Source organism: Pristiophorus japonicus, chromosome 11 (assembly GCF_044704955.1).
Source record: "Pristiophorus japonicus isolate sPriJap1 chromosome 11, sPriJap1.hap1, whole genome shotgun sequence".
Classification (NCBI taxonomy): domain Eukaryota; kingdom Metazoa; phylum Chordata; class Chondrichthyes; family Pristiophoridae; genus Pristiophorus; species Pristiophorus japonicus.
This window is the reverse complement of record NC_091987.1, coordinates 148,990,045-149,012,142: the sequence shown is the minus strand read 5'-3', so window position 1 is coordinate 149,012,142 and position 22,098 is coordinate 148,990,045. Positions and strand designations below refer to the sequence as shown.

The 22,098-nt window shown below is 50.3% G+C and overlaps 1 protein-coding gene across 4 annotated transcripts in view; it reads right to left on the bottom strand.

Moving 5' to 3' along the window:
- Positions 1–21,269, bottom strand: part of epsti1 (epithelial stromal interaction 1) — a 67,993-nt gene extending 46,724 nt beyond the window's left edge. For 2 of the 4 annotated variants that reach the window (XM_070893086.1, XM_070893087.1), the window contains exon 1: positions 20,972–21,140. In XM_070893086.1, coding sequence (XP_070749187.1) covers positions 20,972–21,030 — 59 coding nt within the window. In that variant the 5' untranslated portion in view covers positions 21,031–21,140. Of the gene's footprint in view, positions 1–14,717; positions 14,727–20,971 lie in introns of those variants that run through there. The other 2 variants (XM_070893085.1, XM_070893088.1) reach the window with 2 other exon arrangements.
- Positions 21,270–22,098: the final 829 nt, after the last annotated feature.

Sequence of the window (22,098 nt, the reverse complement as noted above, 5' to 3'; positions counted from 1 at the left end):
GAGTGCACTCCATCGGGGACCCTCGCCTCCTCCTTACGGCAAGATGGTGCGCCATGGCGTGTCCGGACGGCAGACGAGGATGACAAGGTTGAGAGTGTGCAGGAGCAGCCTGTACAGGAAACCCCTCCGCGCGGAACTGAAAGGCACGGAGGGGATTTCCCCGAGGCGGCTCAAGTTGTGAGGCGCCGGCTCCCGAGGGAGGTTTTGGAGCTTGGCGCCGATGAGGAATTCCGTCTGGACGGGGGTCAGTTCGGACGGGATCTCTCCATGTGCTTGAGCCTCCTCGACCCACCTAACGGAGTCAGGGCCCAGCGCTGTTTTTAGCGACTCGATGGCATCGGCCGCGCAGAAGTCGGCCCAGTTTAGGCGCTGTGCCAGCACGTCTGATGCCATCCAGCCCGTTCCTCCGCCATCGAGCAGGTCCCTGACCCTGGTCACCTCGCCAGCCACAGCCCTCTCGTCCACCTGCTACCTAAAACCGCGGTCGTGGAGGTACGGATTCCTGAGCAGCGGCTCCTACAGGACAGCCGCTACTCCAGACGGGAGAGCTGCGCTTGGTGGCGATTCTGTTCCAGACCCTGATGAGTGCCTGGTAAAAGACAGGCAGCCCCTGCATGGCGGTCCTGACGCCCCCCAGGCTCACAAACAGGAGCTGCGTGTCATAATTGAGGCTGTACTGCTGGCGGTAGAAATACATCGCCAGCGCACACCACCTAGGAGGGGGCTCGATGTAGAGGTATCTCTGCAGGGTCTGAAGACAGAATGTTGCATGCTGGGTGCTGACGCACACCAACGACTGACCACCCTCCCTAAGCGGGAGAGTCAAGACCGCCGCAGAGACCCAGTGCTTCCTGTTGTTCCAGAAGAAGTCCACCAGCTTCTTCTGTAGCTTAGCGACAAACGCAGGGGGAGGGGTCAAAGTGACCAACCGGTACCACAGCATAGCTGGCCACCAGCGCTCGACCCCTGTAGGACAGCACTCGGAGCAGTCCTGTCCAGTGCCCTAGGCAAGCGGCGACCTTGGCCTCCAGCTCCTGCCACTTTGACAGCCAGGCTTCCTCGTCAGGGCTAAGGTAGACTCCCAGATAGAGGAGATGAGTCGTGCACCAGGCAAAAGGCCTGAGCTCCTCTGGCAGGGAGTCCATCCACAACTGACGCACCAGGAGTCCGGAACTGCGGATGCTGGAATCTGGAATAAAAACAGAAAATGCTGGAAATCTCAGCAAGTCAGGCAACATCTGTGGAGAGGAAGCAGAGTTAACGTTTCAGTTCTGACGAAGGGTCATCGACCCGAAACATTAACTCTGCTTCCTCTCCACAGAGACTGCCTGACCTGCTGAGATTTCCTGGATGGACCAGTAGGCATTTTCCTGTCTGTCATTATTATAATCGGATCTTACATCACATCTCACCTTTGACCTGCTTTTCCCATTGCCCCAGCTGCTCAGAATCTATTCCCTTCCAAACAGTATGCAGATTGTTGCACCTGAATTATAAAAATTCTAGCAGTTCTGCTATTGGCGAGCACTACATAGAATCATAGGACGTTAGCCAATGACAGTGTCGAAACAACACATTCAACCCATCAAGCCTGTGTTGGTGTTGGCACCTAAAAAAAATCTCGTGGCTACCGCGTGGTGCCCCCAGCAATTTTTTTGGTTGGTGCACTGTGTTTGCAGTGTGTATAAAATGGCGGTGGCCGCCGCCATTAAAAGGGAGCGTGCACTGCCGCCGCCGCCATCTTATTTTTTTTAATCGGCCGACTGCCTGATCGGCCCGACAGTATGCCCCCGGTTTTGGACAGGCCGCCAACAGGCAGCCTGGCACCCCCTTTTGGGTACCAGGCCGCTGGGTCGGCAGAAACCTGCCCTGGTGGCCCGGTGGATCTAACTCAAATGATCGCAGTACTCGCAGCGGCCTTCCTTTATAAGTGAAGGGGAGAGACATGGTGACACGTCAGCGTCATGACATCATCAGTGCCACGCTGATGACTGACAGTGGCGGACATTCCGCCTGCCCCCACTTCCGCCCCCATTATGACCGACGTCCGCCCCGCTCGAAAATAAAAGGCAGAGAGCTGAATTTCGCGCAAGAGGCCACCGCATCTACCGAGGCGGTGGAAACACTGGAAAAACAGTAGGTGTGATCTGTTTCCGCTGGGGGTGAATTTCGGCACTGCAGTTTTTCAAACTGATACAACGGGCTGGATTTTTGGCTTTTAGGATTTTGGGGATTTAATGATAGCAGGGCGGTCCTGATACCACCTGAAACAGTTTGCGCCTCAGTCAGCAAAATTGGGCAGCTGGGCCCTGAGTGTGGGGCGGGGCACTAAGGGAGGCGTTGTACACCTCTCTCAGGGCGCTAGGCCGGCTGAGTCTGCGAAAATCCCGAGCTAAATAGCCAGCCCAGGAGCGCTCTGAGAGATGCCTGGGGAGAAAAAAACCTGAAAAAAACATCAACATTCCCAATAAATAACTCGTGCCACCACAACATAAATCGCAAAAAAAATAAAACAAAAACCAATCACACTGTCCTGAGGTAGACTTTACTGACCTTACTGCAGCCTGTGTAGGTCAGACTGCCCGCTTTCACAGGCAGTCCCAGCAAGGGGCGCTGCGGGGCGCTACGGGTCGGGCAGGTGGCAAAAATCGAGCCGGTGTTGAAACCAGGGACGTTGCACACCAGCTCGCCTCTTCAGGCGGTAATGCTCCACGCCCCGCCGAGCCCAGCACCGAAAACCCCGGCGGGCGCTGGAAGCTGGCCGCCCGCCCGGAGAGCTCACCGCCGACATTGCTGCCCCTCCGGGGTGAAAACAGAGGCAGCCAGCACCGGAAAATCCAGCCCATCGATATGTTTGTATTGCTTTGTACTTATCGCTGATTCCCTCATCGTATATAACCCTTCATAATCACGAAGACCTTTATCAAGGCATTCCTTCACTATCTCAGCTCTGGTGATAAAAGCCCGAACTTCCCAGATCTATTTTTATAACTTTAACCTCTCCTGTCTGGCAATTTGCCAATGAATCCACACTGTATTTTATCCATTGCTTTTCCATTCTTCTTGTAATGCAATGCCGGAACCTGTGCACAATACACAAACTACAGCTTGACTCATGGTCAGTCCAAGTTCAACATTACTCCACTTAACAAAAAAAACAAGGATTCCATTTGCCTTTTTTATGGCCTTATGTAATTGTGTTGTTACCTTTAATGATCTGTGTACTTACAAACAGCAAAGTCCACCTGCACCTCTAATCCATTCAAAATCTTGGGCTGGCTTTTCGGTTCATTTGCACCCCGGTTAGTGCCCCGGCGGGGCGTTAAATGCTGTTTATGGGAGTTATGCCGGGCGTCCAGGATTTACTGCGCGGACGGAAGATTCGGCTATTGGTTTGCAACGGCGCAAAAACTTACCGCCCCGCCTTCCGTTTTTAGCGTGATGACGACGTCAATTGTCGTGCAACGCTATGCTAACGTCCCGGATGGGACATTTGGACATAACGCCGCCTTTAGCGCCCACCCTAGAAAACGCCTAAAAAAAAAACAGGCGGTCCCAGGGTGTGGTGGCGGTATTGGCAGCATTTCTAAATGGAGGAATGAGGATCCTACATCACAGATCATACTGACTACAATGATTGCACACATCGTGCTGTGTGAGGCTCCAACTTGTAAACTTCACTTTTACCTGCATTACAGTACCCTTACAACTTCAGTGAGAGAATTTAATGGAGGCATTACTAGTTTGCCAGCGTATCATGCTCCATGCTATTGCCAGGAGGTGTCATGCTAGAGGCAAATGGAATCCTTATTTTTTTTGTTTCTATAGGGATGGAATACAACAGTGGAGTAATGTTGAACTTGGACAGACATGAGTCAAGTTTGTGTATTGTGCACAGGTGCACAGGTATTGTGCATTGCATTACAAGAAGAATGTAAAAGAAGTTATAGTTATAAAGGCCAAGAATGTCGGCCCACGGATGATGAAAGGTCGAAGACATCCGGGAAGGAGGGCTTACCCCCCCACGTGGGTTTACAGGCACCAACGCTCAGACCTCCAGCTCTCGGAGGAGCAGTGTGCAAAAAGGCTGCGCTTCCGAAAGGAAGTGGTGACAAAGATATGCCATCTCCTACAGACAGACCCATGCCTGCACCGCTCTGGAGGCAGCCTTCAATACTCCCCTCAACAGGTTTCCAAATTCATTGTGGTGTGCTGCATGTTGTACAGCCTGGCCATCATGAGGGGCCAGACATTGCCAATGGGGATTGCAGGCCCACCTCAGGAGAAGGAGGATGATGAAGACGAGCCTGGTGAGTCCCCCATTGGATAGCACACCATCCACGGGGGAGGTAGCGTGGAGATGCTGCCGGACCAACACTCGCACGTTGCCAGCTCGTAATAGACCAGCTCCTAAATCGAGGAAACTGAGGGATGGAGCTAATATGGACACGCTATGTGTCCCCATAAAGGCACCTCTCCAGTGAACGTTGGAATGATGCACGAGTCATCATCATCATCATCATCATCATCATCATCATAGGCAGTCCCTCGAAGCGAGGATGACTTGCTTCACGCCAAAAAGGGGTGAGTTCACAGGTGTTTCAATGAAGGACCTAATATTCCAGATCCCGAACTACATCGTAAAGGGTGGAAGATGCCTGAAACCAGCGACCTGGCATCATAGCCGTTGCCCTCCTGCAGCAGCACGCGCTGCTCCCTGCAGTGGTATGCCACCGCACGCTGCTCCCTCCAAAGGCCCCGGCCTGCTGATGGTCGTGCAGGCTGGGACTGTGTTGATTTCCGGGCCGGGCCGCCGCACTCTGCTCCTGCAAGATCATCAGCAGGCCGGAGCCACTGGAGGGAGCAGCGTGCAGCGGCCCGGCCCGGAAATCAGTGCAGTCCCAGCCTGCAAGATGCACAAGACACCAATGGCAAATGCCGAATCATAAATTTTACTGCAACAGAGTAACAACAACTCCCCACACTTAAATAAAACCATACAATATACAATGTTATGTTGCAGGGCACTAAACAGCAATGTAACTTCCTTACCACCGCAAGTTTCGGCTCGGCGCACAAAGTCCGTTGTGTAATGCCTGACTTAATGCCAACGCTCCTCCACATTTTTACCGAAATTTGCAGTCGGAGGTGCAAACTATTTTCAGGCACTAACTTTAATGCCCAGTTGCGATTAATGCCCCAAAATCCAAAAATCCAGCCCCTTGTCATTTATAAGGTGTGTTTCCTTTCCCTAGTCTCACTTCCAAAAGGGATTACTTCACACTTTTCTACAGTGAACTGCCTCTGCCACCGACCTGCGTACTTTACTAACTAACCTTCCCGCACTCTCCTGTTTTCTTTCATGACCTCACTCACAACCCGTCAAGTCCAATTTGGTGCCACGAGCAAATTTTGATATTCCCCCCCCCCACAGTTGCAGTGATGCCAACTCTTGCAGATTAATCGCGAGGCACTCGATGTTTACCGAAAATATATCACTCGCGATTCAACAGGGAAATCTCGGGGGAATGATGCAACGACGCTGGGCAGGAGTTGAACAGCACGGCAGTACACCGATTAGTCAGTGCTGGCAGCGTGGCTCAGCATTGCCTATGGGGATTGGAACACTCGCCGCACACACGGTTGCTTGTTGCAAACAATAGATGGACAGTGTGGCAGAAAATGGACAGCCTGAAATTAGAAGAAAAAAAATGCACAAGAAAAGCAGGCGTTGCAGCCTCAGAAACGATGGTAAGTAGGAAGACCCGCAAAAAAATGTTTTTTTAATTCTTTTGCAGCGATGACTTAGTTAATTAAATGTTTTGTGCTTTTTGATTTTTTACAATTTGTTTTGTGTTTTCTCCCCTCCCAGGCCTGTATTTTTCGTGTTGATCGGCCTCGAGCTAAAGTTGGCGAAATTGTAGTTTTTAACGCGAATCGCATACAACGCCGTTTTTTAAGAACAGGCGTATTTTATGGCCAAATTCGCCCGCTTAAAAAATGACGTAATTTGTGTTACTTTTTATTCACTATTTTGTCGTTATTTATTAAATAACGACAGGCTGGGGAATTTCTAGCCCTTAAAGAGGCCAATTACAATCATGATGCAAACTTACGCAAATTCATGCAGACATGCAGAGAGCGAAACATCAAACTAAGCTTCGATAAGTTTGAATAAAAGAGCTCAAGTGAAATACATGGGACATAAGAACATAAGAAATAGGAGCAGGAGTAGACCATACGGCCCCTCGAGCCTGCTCCGACATTCAATAAGATCATGGCTGATCTGATCATGGACTCAGCTCCACTTCCCCACCCGCTCTCCATAACCCCTTATCCTCTTATTGTTTAAGAAACTGTCTATTTCTGTCTTAAAGTTATTCAATGTCCCAGCTTCCAGAGCTCTCTGAGGAAGAGAATTCCACAGATTTACAAACCTCAGAGAAGAAATTTCTCTTCATCTCTGTTTTAAATGGGCAGCCCCTTATTCTAAGATCATGCCCTCTAGTGCTAGTCTCCCCCATTAGTGGAAACATCCTCTCTGCATCCACTTTGTCAAGCCCCCTCATAATCTTATACGTTTCGATAAGATTACCTCTCATTTTTCTGAATTCCAATGAGTAGAGGCCCAACCTACTCAACCTTTCCTCATAAGTCAAACCCCTCATCCCGGGAATCAACCGAGTGAACCTTCTCTGAACTGCCTCCAAAGCAAGTATATCCTTTCGTAAATATGGAAACCAAAACTGCACGCAGTATTCCAGGTGTGGCCTCACCAGTACCTTGTATAGATGTAGCAAAAATTCCCTGTTTTTATACTCCATCTCCTTTGCAATAAAGGCCAAGATACTATTGGTCTTCCTGATCACTTGCTGTACCTGAATACTATCCTTTTGTGTTTCATGCACAAGTACACCCAGGTCCCGCTGTACTGCGGCACTTTGCAATCTTTCTCCATTTAAATAACAACTTGCTCTTTGATTTTTTTCTGTCAAAGTGCATGACCTCACACTTTCCAACATTATACTCCATCTGCCAAATTTTTCTCCACTCACTTAGCCTGTCTATGTCCTTCTGCAGATTTTTTGTGTCCTCCTCACACGTTGCTTTTCCTCCCATCTTTGTATCATCAGCAAACTTGGCTACGTTACACTCAGTCCCTTCTTCCAAGTCATTAATATAGGCTGTAAATAGTTGGGGTCCCAGCACTGATCCCTGCGGCACCCCACTACTTACTGGTTGCCAACCAGAGAATGAACCATTTATCTGACTCTCTGTTCTCTGTTAGGTAGCCAATCTTCTATCCATGCTAATATATTACCTCCCAACCCCATAAACTTTTATCTTGTGCAGTAACCTTTTATGTGGCACCTTGTCAAATGCCTTCTGGAAGTCCAAATACACCACATCCACTGATTCCCCTTTATCCACCCTGTTCGTTACATCCTCAAAGAACTCCAGCAAATTTGTCAAACATGATTTCCCTTCATAAATCCATGCTGACTCTGCCTGACCGAATTTTGCTTTTCCAAATGTCCTGCCTGACCGAATTTTGCTTTTCCAAATGTGCTGCTACTGCTTCTTTAATAATGGACTCCAACATTTTTCCAACCACAGATGTTAGGCTAACTGGGACACATACTGTCTCGTGATGGACTCAAAGCTGACCCAAGCAAAGTGGTCGCAATCAACGAAATGCAGAAACCGCAGGATGTCGCAGGTGTACAATGATTTGTCGGCATGCCAAAGTACCTTGCAAAATTCTTGCCAAATCTTTCAGACCTCAGCGAGCCTCAGTGATGGCTTACTCATAAAGACATGGTCTGGAAATGGACTGAAGAACAAGACAAAGCATTTCAAGCTATCAAACAACGCTTGACAGATTCTCCTGTGCTCAGGTACTTTGACCACAAACTTGCAACCGAAGGTCAAGGAGATGTTTCGAGCAAGGGTCTTGGGTTCGTCCTTCTGCAACACAAGCAACCAATTGCATACGCGAGCCGAGCGCTTACTCCAGCATAAACACGCTACACTCAAATCGAAAAGGAGCTGTTCACTCAAGTCTTCGGAATGGAATGAAACCATCAATATGTATATGGTCACAAGATCACGCTATGGATAGACCATAAGCCTTTGATTGCCATACGACGCAAGCTGTTATCTGCAGCGGCTACAACGTCTGCTCATTTGGCTCAACCACATGACATTGAAATAAAGTATCAACCAGGAAAAGAAATGTCCCTAGCAGACACCCTCTCGCGCGCATACCTCAAAAACGTGGAGAGATCACTGACAAAAATTGCAATGGAATGCATCCATATGGTGGACTTTCTCCCACTCCCAAACAAGGATTGCAACTGCAAGCGACTCCACACTATAACCGTTCATACAACAAATCACAACGGGATGACCAGAAACAACACATGAATAGCCTGAAACACATGCATACTTCAAAGTTCGTGACGAACTCACAACACAGGATGGCATAGTCTTCAAAGGCTATCGCTGTGTCATACCAAAAACCTTAAGATCCGACATTCGTCAACGACTTCATGCTGCTCACACTGGCATCGAGAGCACTCTTCGACGTGCCAGAGAATCCGTTTACTGGCCAGGACTGAACAGTGACATAAAAGACTATGGGCTCAAGTTTCTGCCTGTGTTGCTCCTATTTTTTTGGAGCAACTAGTTTAGAATGGAGCATCTTAGAAATTGCAATTCTCGGCATTTAGGTTGCTCCAGTTCTAGTGAGTTAGAATAGTTTCATTTTAGAACAGATTTTTTTTTCAAAAGGGGCCGTGTCCAGCCACTTACGCCTATTTTGCAAGTTTAGGCAGCGAAAACTTACTCCAAACTAACTTAGAATGGAGTAAGTGTAGATTTTTGTATTTCAGAAAAACCTTGCCTACACTTATAAATCAGGGAACGAGAGATGGGGGGGGGGGGTGGAGGGGGGGAAGGGGGGGGTTTACAAACATTAAACACTTCACTTTTACAAATAAAGAGCCATCATCAATAATAAATGATAAAGAAATCATCAAAAAAATTAAAAAATTAAAAAGAAAAAAAAAGAAAAAATCAATCAATAAATAAAAATTAAGTTTCTACTCACTGACTGCAGCACCGAGAGCCCTTCAACAACATGCTAGTACGTGGCCCCCCTCAATGTCTCTCTCTCTCTGTCAGTGTCTCTCTGTGTTTCTGACAGAGAGGGTGAGGGGGGGGGGGAGCAGGGGGGTGAGGAGGAGGGGGGAGGGAGAGAGGGGGAGGGGAAGGGGGAAGAGGAGGGGACAGAGGGAGGAGGAGGAGGAGGGAAAGGAGGGGGAGAGGAGGGGAGGGGGAGAGGAGGGGAGGGAGAAAGAGGAGGGGGAGGGAGAAAGAGGAGGGGGAGGGAAGGGATGAGGGGGGAGGAAGGGGGAGGGGAGTGAGGGAGAGGTGATGGAGGGAGAAGAGGGAAGGGGAGGGGAGAGAGGAGAGGGGGAGAGGAGGGGGAGGGGAGATAGGAGGGGGGAGAGAGGGAGGGAGGAGGGGGGGAGAGAGGGAGGGGTGAGGGGAGGGGAGAGAGGGAGAGGGGGAGGGGAGAGAGGGAGAGGGGAGAGAGGGAGGGGAGGGGAGAGAGCGAGTGGAGGGGGAGGGGAGAGAGGGAGGGGAGAGGAGAGGGGGGGGAGAGGAGAGGGGGGGGAGAGGGAGAGGAGGGGGAAGAGGGAGAGGGAGAGGACGGGGGGAGAGAGGGAGAGGAGTGGGAGGGGAGAGAGGAGGGGGGAGAGAGGGAAAGGAGGGGGAGGGAGAGAGGGAGGGGAGGGGAGAGAGTAGGGGGAGTGGAGAGAGGAGGGGGGAGAGGGAGAGGAGGGGGAGGGGGGAGAGGGAGAGGAGGGGAGAGAGGGAGAGGGGGAGGGGAGGGAGAGGAGGGGGAGGGGAGAGAGGAGGGGGAGGGGAGAGAGGGAGAGGAGGGGGAGGGGAGAGAGGGCGAGGGGAGAGAGGGGGAGGAGGGAGATGAGGGAGAGGGGAGAGAGGGAGGGGAGGGGGGAGGGAGAAGGGAGGGGAGGGGGGAGGGAGAGGAGGGGGGAGAGGAAGAGGAGGGGGGGAGAGAGGGAGGTGGTGAGGGGAGAGAGGGAGAGGAGGGAGAGAGGAGAGAGGGAGAGGGGAGAGAGGGAGAGGGAGGGGGAGGGGGAGAGGGGAGGGGAGAGAAGGAGGGGGGAGGGGAGGGGAGAGAGGGAGGGGAGGGGGAGGGGAGAGGGAGGGAGAGGAGGGGGAGGGGAGAGGGAGGGGAGAGAGGGAGAGGAGAGGGAGAGGGAGAGGAGGGGGGGGGAGAGAGGGAGAGAGAAAAGGGGGAGAGGAGAGGGGGGCGAGAGGAGGGGGGGAAGAGGGAGAGTAGGGGGAGAGGAGGAGAGGAGAGGGGGGTAGAGGAGGGGGGTAGAGGAGGGGGGGAGAGGAGAGTAGGGGGAGAGGAGGAGGGGAGAGGAGAGTAGGGGAAGAGGAGAGTAGGGGGAGAGGAGAGGGGGGGAGAGGAGAGGGGGGAAGAGGAGGGGGGGAAGAGGAGTGTAGGGGGAGAGGAGAGTAGGGGGAGAGGAGGCGGGGGAGAGGAGAGTAGGGGGAGAGGAGAGGGGGGGAGAGGAGAGTAGGGGGAGAGGAGAGGGGGGGAGAGGAGGGGGGGAAGAGGAGTGTAGGGGGAGAGGAGAGTAGGGGGAGAGGAGAGTAGGGGGAGAGGAGAGGAGAGGGGGGAAGAGGAGGGGGGGAAGAGGAGTGTAGGGGGAGAGGAGAGTAGGGGGAGAGGAGAGGGGGGGAGAGGAGGGGGGGAAGAGGAGAGTAGGGGGAGAGGAGAGTAGGGGGAGAGGAGAGTAGGGGGAGAGGAGAGGGGGGAGAGGAGAGTAGAGGGAGAGGAGGGTAGGGGGAGAGGAGAGGGGGGGAGAGGAGAGGGGGGGAGAGGAGGGGGGAAGAGGAGTGTAGGGAGAGTAGGGGGAGAGGAGAGGGGGGGAGAGGAGGGGGGGGAAGAGGAGTGTAGGTGGAGAGGAGTGTAGGGGGAGAGGAGAGGGGGAAGAGGAGAGGGGAGGAGAGGGTGGCTGAACCGGCCCCGACGACGATGACGCCTGGCCGCGCCGAGGACGTTGGGCCGGGGGGAGAGGAGGGGGAATGGCTGAACGGGGGGAGCGAGAGCTGAACGGGAGGTAGGGAGGGGTGGGGGGGGGGGGGAGGTGAGCTGAACGGGAGGGAGGGAGGCCAAATTTGCGGATGACACTAAGTTGGGTGGCAGTGTGAGCTGCGAGGAGGATGCTATGAGGCTGCAGAGTGACTTGGATAGGTTAGGTGAGTGGGCAAATGCATGGCAGATGAAGTATAATGTGGATAAATGTGAGGTTATCCACTTTGGTGGTAAAAATAGAGAGACAGACTATTATCTGAATGGTGACAGATTAGGAAAAGGGAAGGTGCAACGAGATCTGGGTTTCATGGTACATCAGTCATTGAAGGTTGGCATGCAGGTACAGCAGGCGGTTAAGAAAGCAAATGGCATGTTGGCCTTCATAGCGAGGGGATTTGAGTACAGGGGCAGGGAGGTGTTGCTACAGTTGAACAGGGCCTTGGTGAGGCCACACCTGGAGTATTGTGTACAGTTTTGGTCTCCTAACTTGTGGAAGGACATTCTTGCTATTGAGGGAGTGCAGCGAAGATTCACCAGACTGATTCCCGGGATGGCGGGACTGACCTATCAAGAAAGACTGGATCAACTGGGCTTGTATTCACTGGAGTTCAGAAGAATGAGAGGGGACCTCATGGAAACGTTTAAAATTCTGACGGGTTTAGACAGGTTCGATGCAGGAAGAATGTTCCCAATGTTGGGGAAGTCCAGAACCAGGGGTCACAGTCTGAGGATAAGGGGTAAGCCATTTAGGACCGAGATGAGGAGAAACTTCTTCACCCAGAGAGTGGTGAACCTGTGGAATTCTCTACCACAGAAAGTAGTTGAGGCCAATTCACTAAATATATTCAAAAGGGAGTTAGATGAAGTCCTTACTACTCGGGGGATCAAGGGTTATGGCGAGAAAGCAGGAAGGGGGTACTGAAGTTTCATGTTCAGCCATGAACTCATTGAATGGCGGTGCAGGCTAGAAGGGCTGAATGACCTGCTCCTGCACCTATTTTCTATGTTTCTATGTTTCTATGAGCCCATTCGGCCAGGGCTCGGGGCGGTGTGCTTCGGGCCCCTCCCACGCAGCCTCGGGGCGAGGAACAGTGCACATGCCCACACACTCTGGCCCTGCTTTCAGCACCGGGACCTGGCTCCGCCCCTGACTCCTTGTGCTGCACCATACCGAGGCCGAAGGCGTCCTGAGGAGCTCGCAGAATCACAAGGTAAGTTTCTGGCACCCTTTTTATTCCAGAAAATCGACGCACCTTATGGAGGTGCACCGTTTTTACAGAGGGCGGAAACTTGGGCCCAATGTTTCAAAGTGTGAAACATATAACACCTATCAATCGAGCCAACCAAAAGAACCATTGATAAGTCACAACCTCCCTCAGAGACCATGGGAAAAGATTGGTTGTGACATACTCACACTCAATGGCAAAGACTACTTATGCACAGTGGACTACTCCTCGGACTATTTCAATTTAGACAATCTGCATGGAAAGAAAGATACCACTATCATCATCCAACAGCTCAAGAAACACTTCTCTAACCACGGTATTCCAGACAAAGTTTAATCCGACAATGGATCTCCCTTCAACTCACAACAGTTCACAAACTTTGCCACAGAATATCAATTCGATCACACAACCAGCTCACCAGAATATCCACAAAGCAACGGAAAGGTTGAGAACGCGGTTACGCTCACAAAGCGGTTAATCAAGAAGACAAAGAAAGACTGTGGTGACCTCTGCATGAACCTTCTCATCTGGCGAAACACACCAACTGAAAGCCTTGATAGTTCGCCAGCACAACGCTTGCTTGGTCACCGCACAAAGACAAACATCCCAATCGCAAACAAACTACTCAAACTAAGAATCATACACGACGTCATCGTCAACAAAGAAAGGAATCTTGCCAAACAAGCACACAATACAACAGAGCTGCTACAGCACTTCCTACACTGCAGGAAGGAAAAACAGTGAGACTCAAACAAACGCGAGAAAGCAAAAAGCTCAGGTTCAGAAACGAGGCGACATTTGATCATATCAGGTCATTACAGAAGGTGGCCGTGAGTATCGCCGAAATAGGAAACATCTGAGAAAGAGCGCTGAGACATTCATCGAAATTCCAGAGATCTCAGTGACACCCACACACGATCTGCTGCCAACACAACCAACTAACACACGAAACAGCAATTCAACGACAACAAATGAAAACAGGGATATGTTGCTGATATTTCCCCTCAGAGCACTGATAAAGGGACTAAAGCGATCAGTGCACAGAACACCACTGAAACAACCAGTTTGAGGCGAAGCAACAGAATCCGCACAACACAGGCAACTCTCGATTATCTGGGTCCCTCTGGAATCGGGCTATTCCGGGTAAACGATTTTGTCGCTTGGGCGAGTGCACGTCTCAGAGCTGAAATTTGACAGTGATAGAACCAACCACAAAGGCTTAGTTCATGTTATCATAGGTTGAAGGTAATAAAATACATGACAACGGATTCATATCGTCTGTGTTAGTTATGTTTTATTTTTAAATGCCACTGTAATTTAAATGCCCCTGTAATTTGATCCGCGGTCTTTCACGTGGAGGGAAAGGTAAAACCGCTGGCAAGGACACGGTGAACCCTATTGTGTTGGAAGCGGATATTTTTAAACTCTCTGGAGTGTGAACATTCAATAAATAATTCATTGCATCCAGGGCTGTAAGACCGCGTTGAAGACCAAAAATTAGTACTGTAGTTTGGACGGGAGCTTTGCGTTGCTTTCTGTAGCAGTTGGGATCAGCTTGTTATCCAGTGCTGAGATTAGAAAAATAGCAAAATGTCCATCTCGGTGCAGCTGTACACGGGACACTATCATGTGTATCGGAACTTCATCTATCCCAAGCATTCCCCCCAATGATTTAACCTCCCTGTAAGTAACCAGAACCGACTGCAGTATAGGTTTTGTTTTTCATCTGTTCCTGACTGGGGCCGAAGTGACAACCCTCATTTTGTCAGCTGATATTCACATGTGCGACAGTTTTTTAAAGTGCCGTTGCAGTGGGTTCTCTGTTAGATCCGTGTACGGATAATCGAAAGTTACCTGTACCTGGAACAGTATACAGAAATAAGAAATCATGGACACTGGGGTTAAGAATCAATAAGACAAAGTTTTGTTGTTGTTAGTTCAACTTGTAGTTGTTGACTACATGTATTGATAAGAAGTTAATTACAGGTTAAGAAAAGGTGTAATGATATAATGTATAGCACCCTCTAGTTTGGAGGTATAGTGCCCTGGATCTGTTATTTAAGAAAGCTGCTTGTCTAATGAGGAACTTCATTTTAAACTGCACATGGTTGTCTGAGATCTCCCAAATAAATAGAGTTAATTTGAACTAAGTGTTCAAGAGACTATAAAATATAATAATCCGAGCAGAGTTTCGGAACAAGGTACAATTGCAGGAAATTTGAGTAAGAGGCTCTGTAACCTGAGGGTGGGGCCAGTTTTATAGGCGGAGATACGTTCAGAGGGAGCAATAGATGGTTATAAAAGACCGAGGAGATTTGGGTGTATTATACTTGGGCATGTAACTCACTTACGCCAAAATGTCGCAATCTTTTAGGCTGTATATTTGATTTGCAGCATGGGCACAGAAATCCCAGCCTCCCCGGGTCCGTACGGAGTGTGTAAGGAGCCGGGAAGGCATCGCAAAAGCCGGTATTCAGTGCGCATGCGCATGCGCTGAAAACCGGCTTTTCTGATCTGTCAAACTGGAGCTTGATCGATCCTCTGTATCCCCACAGCCAGGACATTCACAAGGGCGAGATTGCAGTATTTACCCATATCTTGCCCGACGGATGTCCTGAAAACTCTTGCGCCTGATAAAAGCAGGTGTATAGCCTATTTTTACAGGCGTAAGAGTTTTAAAATACACAAAAACATAATAAAATAAAATTTAAAAAATACATTTTATTGTTTAAAAACCCTCCCCATTCCGGTAAGTTTATTTTAAACCATAATTTAAAAAACTTTTTAAAAAATCATCAAAATATTTTTTTTATAATACTGGTTGAGCGTCCGAAATCCGGAGTTCCAAAATTCGGAATGTTCCGGAATCCGGAACAATTCGTGGCGGGGTCGTCCAGAAAATGTTCCGAAATCCGGACTCCCCCTGCCTCGATGGCCCTACCTCGCTCCGGCCCTCGGTGGCCCGATCTCGCCCTGGCCTTCAGCGGACTGACCTCGCCCCGGCCCTCGGCGGCTCAAACTCGCTCCGGCCCGACTTTGCCTGGCCCCAGCTTCCCCCCCCACTTCTCCCCCTTACCTTGGCTGCCCGACCCCACCTACCTTGACCCAACGGGCTCGGTCCCGGATTTCGGACGCTCAACCTGTACATAAATAACTTTAATTTAAATTAATAAAAATATGTAGTGTATTTTTTCTATTTTTTTTATTATCGGATTTGAGCGATTTGGGGGCTGTTTCTCAATCATAATAATGGGAACTCCAATTTCCCATTATTATGAATGAGAACATACTTTTACCCTGATTGGCTGGCCAGAGCCATGTGACTGCAGCTCCAGCCCTGCGCACATGATGTACATGCGCTGCGACGCGCAGTCAGTGGAGGCCTCAGGACCGGGAGCTCGCGTGGGCACAGCAGGATAAGGTAAGTGCCCATCTTTTTTAACCGATCGCCCATGGGAAGCAGCCGACCGGGGATTTTTAGGCCATGATTATGTGAGTCTATGTGGGGGGCGGGAAATAGCGTTACCACCTCATTTGTGGGCGGTATCAGCCTTGAGGCGGGACTTCCTGCTCCAGACGTGGAAGTCTCAGCCTGGCGGCGATATTGGGGTTACCGCCCCCCGAGAGCAAGTGGAGTGCAAAATAATGGGGTAGAAGCGAAAGGAGCGGGGCAGCAGCCCGACACGCTGTGACACGTAGCACTGCCGCGTAGAAGGGATCCACTACCTCATTAAAGGGGAGGGCCAAGCTGCAGACCCTGCATGTCTCTACCTGGACCACCAGGGAGTGGGGTGCGGTGACATCAGCCCAGCACTCAAGCGGAGTACCAGGCTCTACGATCGCGGCACGGACCCCGCATTCCACGATTCAATGGGCCGCATCCGGTAAAGTTGACCGAGTTTTTTTTGTGCGAGTGCCACCTCCCCTTTAACTGGCACCCCACGAGCATCCTACAACCCGAGCATTGCCTGGCGCTGCTTCAGGGGGCGACCCGAATCATTGCTCATCTGAAAGCATAAATACCACAAGACTCGTGTTAAGGTGAGGGCAGGGGGCAGGTTTGGAGCAGGGAAGGTAGACAGTATCAAAATGATGTTCCTGGTGGCAGCATGGCTCTCATTGTACGAGTGCTGGGCAGGAGTGTTGGGGTTGCGGAGGGGAGTTACGAGTCAGGTGGAGAGCGGAATTTGCTCGTCTCCCAGCAGCCAGCCGCGAGCTTGATGTGGGGGCTGGAAGAGAGCTGGCACACCGGTCTGGCGCAGGATGAAGGCATTGTGGCTGCTGCCAGGATAGCAGGCATTGACGGTGAGGATTCAGCGTGTGTGGTCACACACCAACTGCACATTCAGTGAGTGGTAGCCTTTGCGGTTACAGAATACCTCAGGATTATGATGCGGTGCTCGCAAAGTGACGTGGGTGCAGTCAATGGTGCCCTGCACCATGGGAAAGCCCGCTATCCTGACAAAGCCACATGCCACCCTCATGCTGCTTCTCTCTGGTCATGGTGAAGGAAATGTATTCCCTCCTCCCTCTGTACCAAGCATCTGTGACGTCGCGGATGGAGCAATGGATGCCAAACTGGGAGATGTCTCCTGTCGCTCCCTGGAAGGATCCATTGCTGTAGAAATTGAGCGTGATGGTGACCTTGAGAGAGCCATCCTCACCCTGCTCTGAGGCTCGAGGTCTGGTTGCAGGCAGGCGGTGGCAGAGCTTTGTGACCACGTCCTTGCTGAAGCGCAGCCTTCAAACACACGGTTCCTCAGTGAAACTGATATTGGAGAACTGCTGCCGGAATACCCTGGGAGGGTAAGGTCTCCTGTCGACAGCCCTGGACAGAGGAAACGTTACAAGGATACTCTCAAAGCCTCCCTGATAAACATAGAAACATAGAAAATAGGTGCAGGAGTAGGCCATTCGGCCCTTCGAGCCTGCACCACCATTCAATAAGATCATGGCCAATCATTCACCTCAGTACCCCTTTTCTGCTTTCTCTCCATACCCACTGATCCCTTTAGCCGTAAGGGCCATATCTAACTCCCTCTTGAATATATCCAACGAACTGGCATCAGCAACTCTCTGCGGTAGAGAATTCCACAGGTTAACAACTCTCTGAGTGAAGAAGTTTCTCCTCATCTCCATCCTAAATGGCTTACCCCTTATCCTTAGACTGTGACCACTGGTTCTGGACTTCCCCAACATCAGGAACATTCTTCCTGCATCTAACCTGTCCAGACCCGTCAGAATTTTATATGTTTCTATGAGATCCCCTCTCATCCTTCTAAACACCAGTGAATACAGGCCCAGTCGATCCAGTCTCTCCTCATATGTCAGTCCTGCCATCCCGGGAATCAGTCTGGTGAACTTTTGCTGCATCCCTCAATAGCAAGAACATCCTTCCTCAGATTAGGAGACCAAAACTGAACACAATATTCCAGGTGAGGCCTCACCAAGGCCCTGTACAACTGCAGTAAGACCTCCCTGCTCCTACACTCGAATCACCTAGCTATGAAGGCCATTTGCCTTCTTCACCCTCTGCTGTACCTGCATGCCAACTTTCAATGACTGATGAACCATGACACCCAGGTCTCGTTGCACCTCCCCTTTTCCTAATCTGCCGCCATTCAGATAATATTCTGCCTTCATGTTTTTGCCACCAAAGTGGATAAACTCACATTTATCTACATTAAAGTGCAACATCCCCACCGACACCTGGGAGTCCCTGGCCAAAGACCGCCCTAAGTGGAGGAAGTGCATCCGGGAGGGTGCCGAACGCCTCGAGTCTCATCGCCGAGAGCATGCAGAAAACAAGCGCAGGCAGCGGAAAGAGTGTGCAGCAAACCTGCCCCACCCTCCCTTACCCTCAACGACTGTCTGTCCCACCTGTGGCAGGGGGGACTGTGCTCTCGTACTGGACTGTTCAGCCACCTAAGAACTCATTCTAAGAGTGGAAGCAAGTCTTCCTCGATTCCGAGGGACTGCCTATGATGATGATGGGCCTCCTCCCTCAGGTCACATTTTAATGCCTTTTTCTGTGCCTCGGTTGCCTCCGACGGTGACGTGGAGCACAAGGTCCAGTGCCAGCACAGCACCCGTGAAACGATATAAATGTTGGCCTTTCAAATCTGCTCTCAATGAAAGTCACAAATCTTTAACAGCCAGAACACTCCTTCAACCTTAAATCGGTGCAGTCTGCCATTTTTGGCCAACTGAAACTTTATCCGATCCTGGCGCCTTTAACTAGCGCTCCTTCAGGTGGCTCCTGACTGAAACCTGGCCAACCAGCGGGCCTAGGGCCAATTTATCTTCCGGGGCGGTAACGGGGTGCTGCGCACGTTGATGACCTCAGCATCGCCGGGTGCAGCTGGCCCAATTTAGTGAGAAGCACGGTTTTCACTGCACCCAGGCGAAAACTTATTTGTGCTCCGGGGGGGAGGCTAACAGGAGCGCAAAGTACTCCAATTTTCCCCCCCTTGCGCATTTTCTACCATAAACACAAATTAACGTTAGTCTCTTTCAATTTGCCATTTTCAACCTTTTTTAAATTATACTTCCCCCCCTCCCACTAGGCTCAGTGGGCAGCACACTTGCCTCGGAGTCAGAAGGTTGTGGGTTCAAATCCCACTCCAGAGACTTGAGCATATAAATCTAGGCTGACACTCCAGTGCAGTGCTGAGGAAGCGCTGCACTATCAGAGGTGCCGTCTTTCGGAGAGACATTAAACCGAGGCCCTGTCTGCTCTCTCAGGTGGACGTAAAAGATCCCGTGGCACTATTTCGAAGAAGAGCAGGGACATTCTTCCCGATGTCCTGAACTAACATCTCTAAAACAGATTATCTGGTCATTATCGCACTGCTGCTTGTGGGAGCTTGCTGTGCACAAATTGGCTGCCATGTTTCCTACATTACAACAGTGACTACACTCCAAAAGTACTTCATTAGTTGTGAAAGGCATTATATAAATGCAAGTTCTTCCTTATCCGATCTCCATCGCCCCGCCATTGCTGGCCGCGCTTTCCGCTGCCTGGGCCCTTGGTTCTGGAATTCCCTCACTAAACCTCTCCGCCTCTCTCTTCACCATCAAGCTGCTCCTTGAATGCTATCTCTTTGACCAAGCTGACTTAATATCTCTTCAGGTAGCTCGGTGCCAAATGTTGTTTTGCTGACGCCCCTGTCAAACGCCTCGCGACGTTTTACTACGTTAATGGTGCGATGTAAACGCCAGTAGTTGTTGTTTACTTGTCATTTGGAGAGCTTGTTTCTCCTGTTACTTAGGACCCTGAGCATCTTTCTGCTGGTATTCCCTGTTTCACCACCTCTTATAACCCACCCCCTGCTCTCGCCCCTCAAACAGTTTGATTGTCTCAAAGGAGCAGAAAATAGAGCTGAGATGGCTGGAGGTTTCCAGACTAATGCCGGAGAGTGGAAACAGCCAAACGTTGAAATAGGTCCCTTTCACACTTTCCATTCCTGTACGCAATGCCCATCGCGAGAGAGTTTTCAGTTCAATGGCACGACTGTGGAGCATTGGCAGAAACCAACCGAAACCATAGCGTTGTGCGACTGAACTTCAACATATCCTGTGCAGATTTTCAGTAGTTCTGAAACAAGAGCCCGGAGTTTCTGAGAGCAGCAGGAGGCCAGCTGAAATACAGCTTTAACAGGAAGGAAGTCGAGGGCAACGACATTCCACAGGCGACCCAGCTTTAAGGTTAAAAACATAACATTCCATTATAATTCATTAAATATTTACATAAGAACATAAGAAATAGAGGCAGGAGTCGGCCATTTGGCCCTCGAGCCTGCTCCACCATTTAATGAGATCATGGCTGATCTGAGTATGAAGGTTTAAAGTTTAAAGCTATTAATTGTTGTTGCTCTGCAGCTAGCAAACTCAAAAGATGGGTAAAGATGTAGAAATCCGATCTCGGTTTGAAATAAAATGATTCCATCGATAGTAGCGTTAGCTAACAAATACATTATTGAGCTAATCTAGTTTTGCAATATTTCTTATTCAAGATTCATAATGGTGATATGTTAATGGTATATAACTGTATATTTTTTAAATCAATGACACTCCTTACACCCACACACAATAAAATGATGGCTTGATATGAAGAGGTTGAACAGTAGAATTAATGACAATACGTCATGTTGGGGGGGAAATCTCCCAGAATAGCTTCAGTTACAGTTGGCAACCCTGAAAAACGAGTCCCTTTGTCTTGGCAGTCTGATGTTCCCCCTTCCCAACACATATCACAATCACAGCTGGCCTGGCTCAGGGGGCTGGGCTCAGTCTTGTTGCTGTCAGTACTTTCAATTCCACACGGGGACACAGCAGTACAGGAAACGAAACTGATACTGGACTTCCTGGCACGTAGTTTAGTTTGAGTCAATTTTTGCCCCGCTGAGCATCTAACTTGCAAAAACCGTAGCAGGAATAATAAACAGCCCTCAATCTAAAAAGTTTCATCTCTGCAGTACAGATGTCTAATTATTATAGATATTTTGCATATTTTTGTCGTTTGCATTTAAGTATTTATAGTCTGAGGAGGAATATCAATAAACAGCAGTATAAACAAATGCTCACTGCCCCTGTCCACCTGTACCTTTTGCCACTCTGAGAGTTGACCAGGTGCCCCTGCCGCCCCCTGAGCCCAGTCAGCATCTGCTGAAAGTGAGGGTTCCTTACTACTGAGGCTGTCCGCGATCCGCTGCCTCCTGACCCGCTCCCAGCTCCTGCTCTCCTGGTCCCGAGCTCTCCTCGGTTCCCGGTTCCGCCGCTTGCCCGGCCAGTCCCGGGGACGGAGCCGCCCTGTTGAACCGACTCTCGTGGACTCTCCTGCTGTTGGACATGTTCGGGACTGGTGCTGGTGCTGGGAGCCACCGACCGCTCTCACACACACAACCGCCTGTCTGCTGGGAGGGAGGAGCCTGGAGAGTTTACCAGTCACTGCCTTCAACATGCTGTCAGGATTGGAGAGATAAATAAAGTAGGAAGGGTATATCCTGAGGACTGTTCTAGGAGAGGGTGTGGCCCTTGGTTGAATGTGATGTCCGTTCTTCCTGTGGACTCCACTGCCTAATACTTAAGCAGATAGTTATACCAGTGACCAAAGAGAGCTCATTTTTTTAAATCCAGTATATTTTGCTAATCATCATCATAAGCAGTCCCTCGGAATTGAGGAAGACTTGCTTCCACTCTTAAAATGAGTTCTTAGGTGACTGAACAGTCCAATACAAGAACCACAGTCTCTGTCACAGGTGGGACAGATAGTCGTTGAGGGAAGTGGTGGGTGGAACTGGTTTGCTGCACGCTCTTACCGCTGCCTGTGCTTGATTTCTACAAGCTCTCGGCGATGAGACTTGAGGTGCTCAGTGCACTCCTGGATTTTCGGCCAGGGACTCCCAGGTGTCAGTGGAGATGTCGCACTTTATCAGGGAGGCTTTGAGGGTGTCCCTGTAACGTTACCTCTGCCCACCTTTGGCTCGTTTGCCGTGAAGGAATTCCGACTAAAGCACTTGCTTTGGGAGTCTCATGTCTGGCATGTGGACAATGTGGCCGACTCAGTGGAGCTGATCAAGTGTGGTCAGTGCTTCAATGCTGGGGATGTTGGCCTGGTCGAGGACACTAATGTTGGTGCGTCTGTCCTCCTTTTGCTACCTTTAAAAAGAATGGCATCTGCTTTTCTCCATTCCCCGGGCACCTCGCCAGGATTTTTGTTATTCGTTCCTG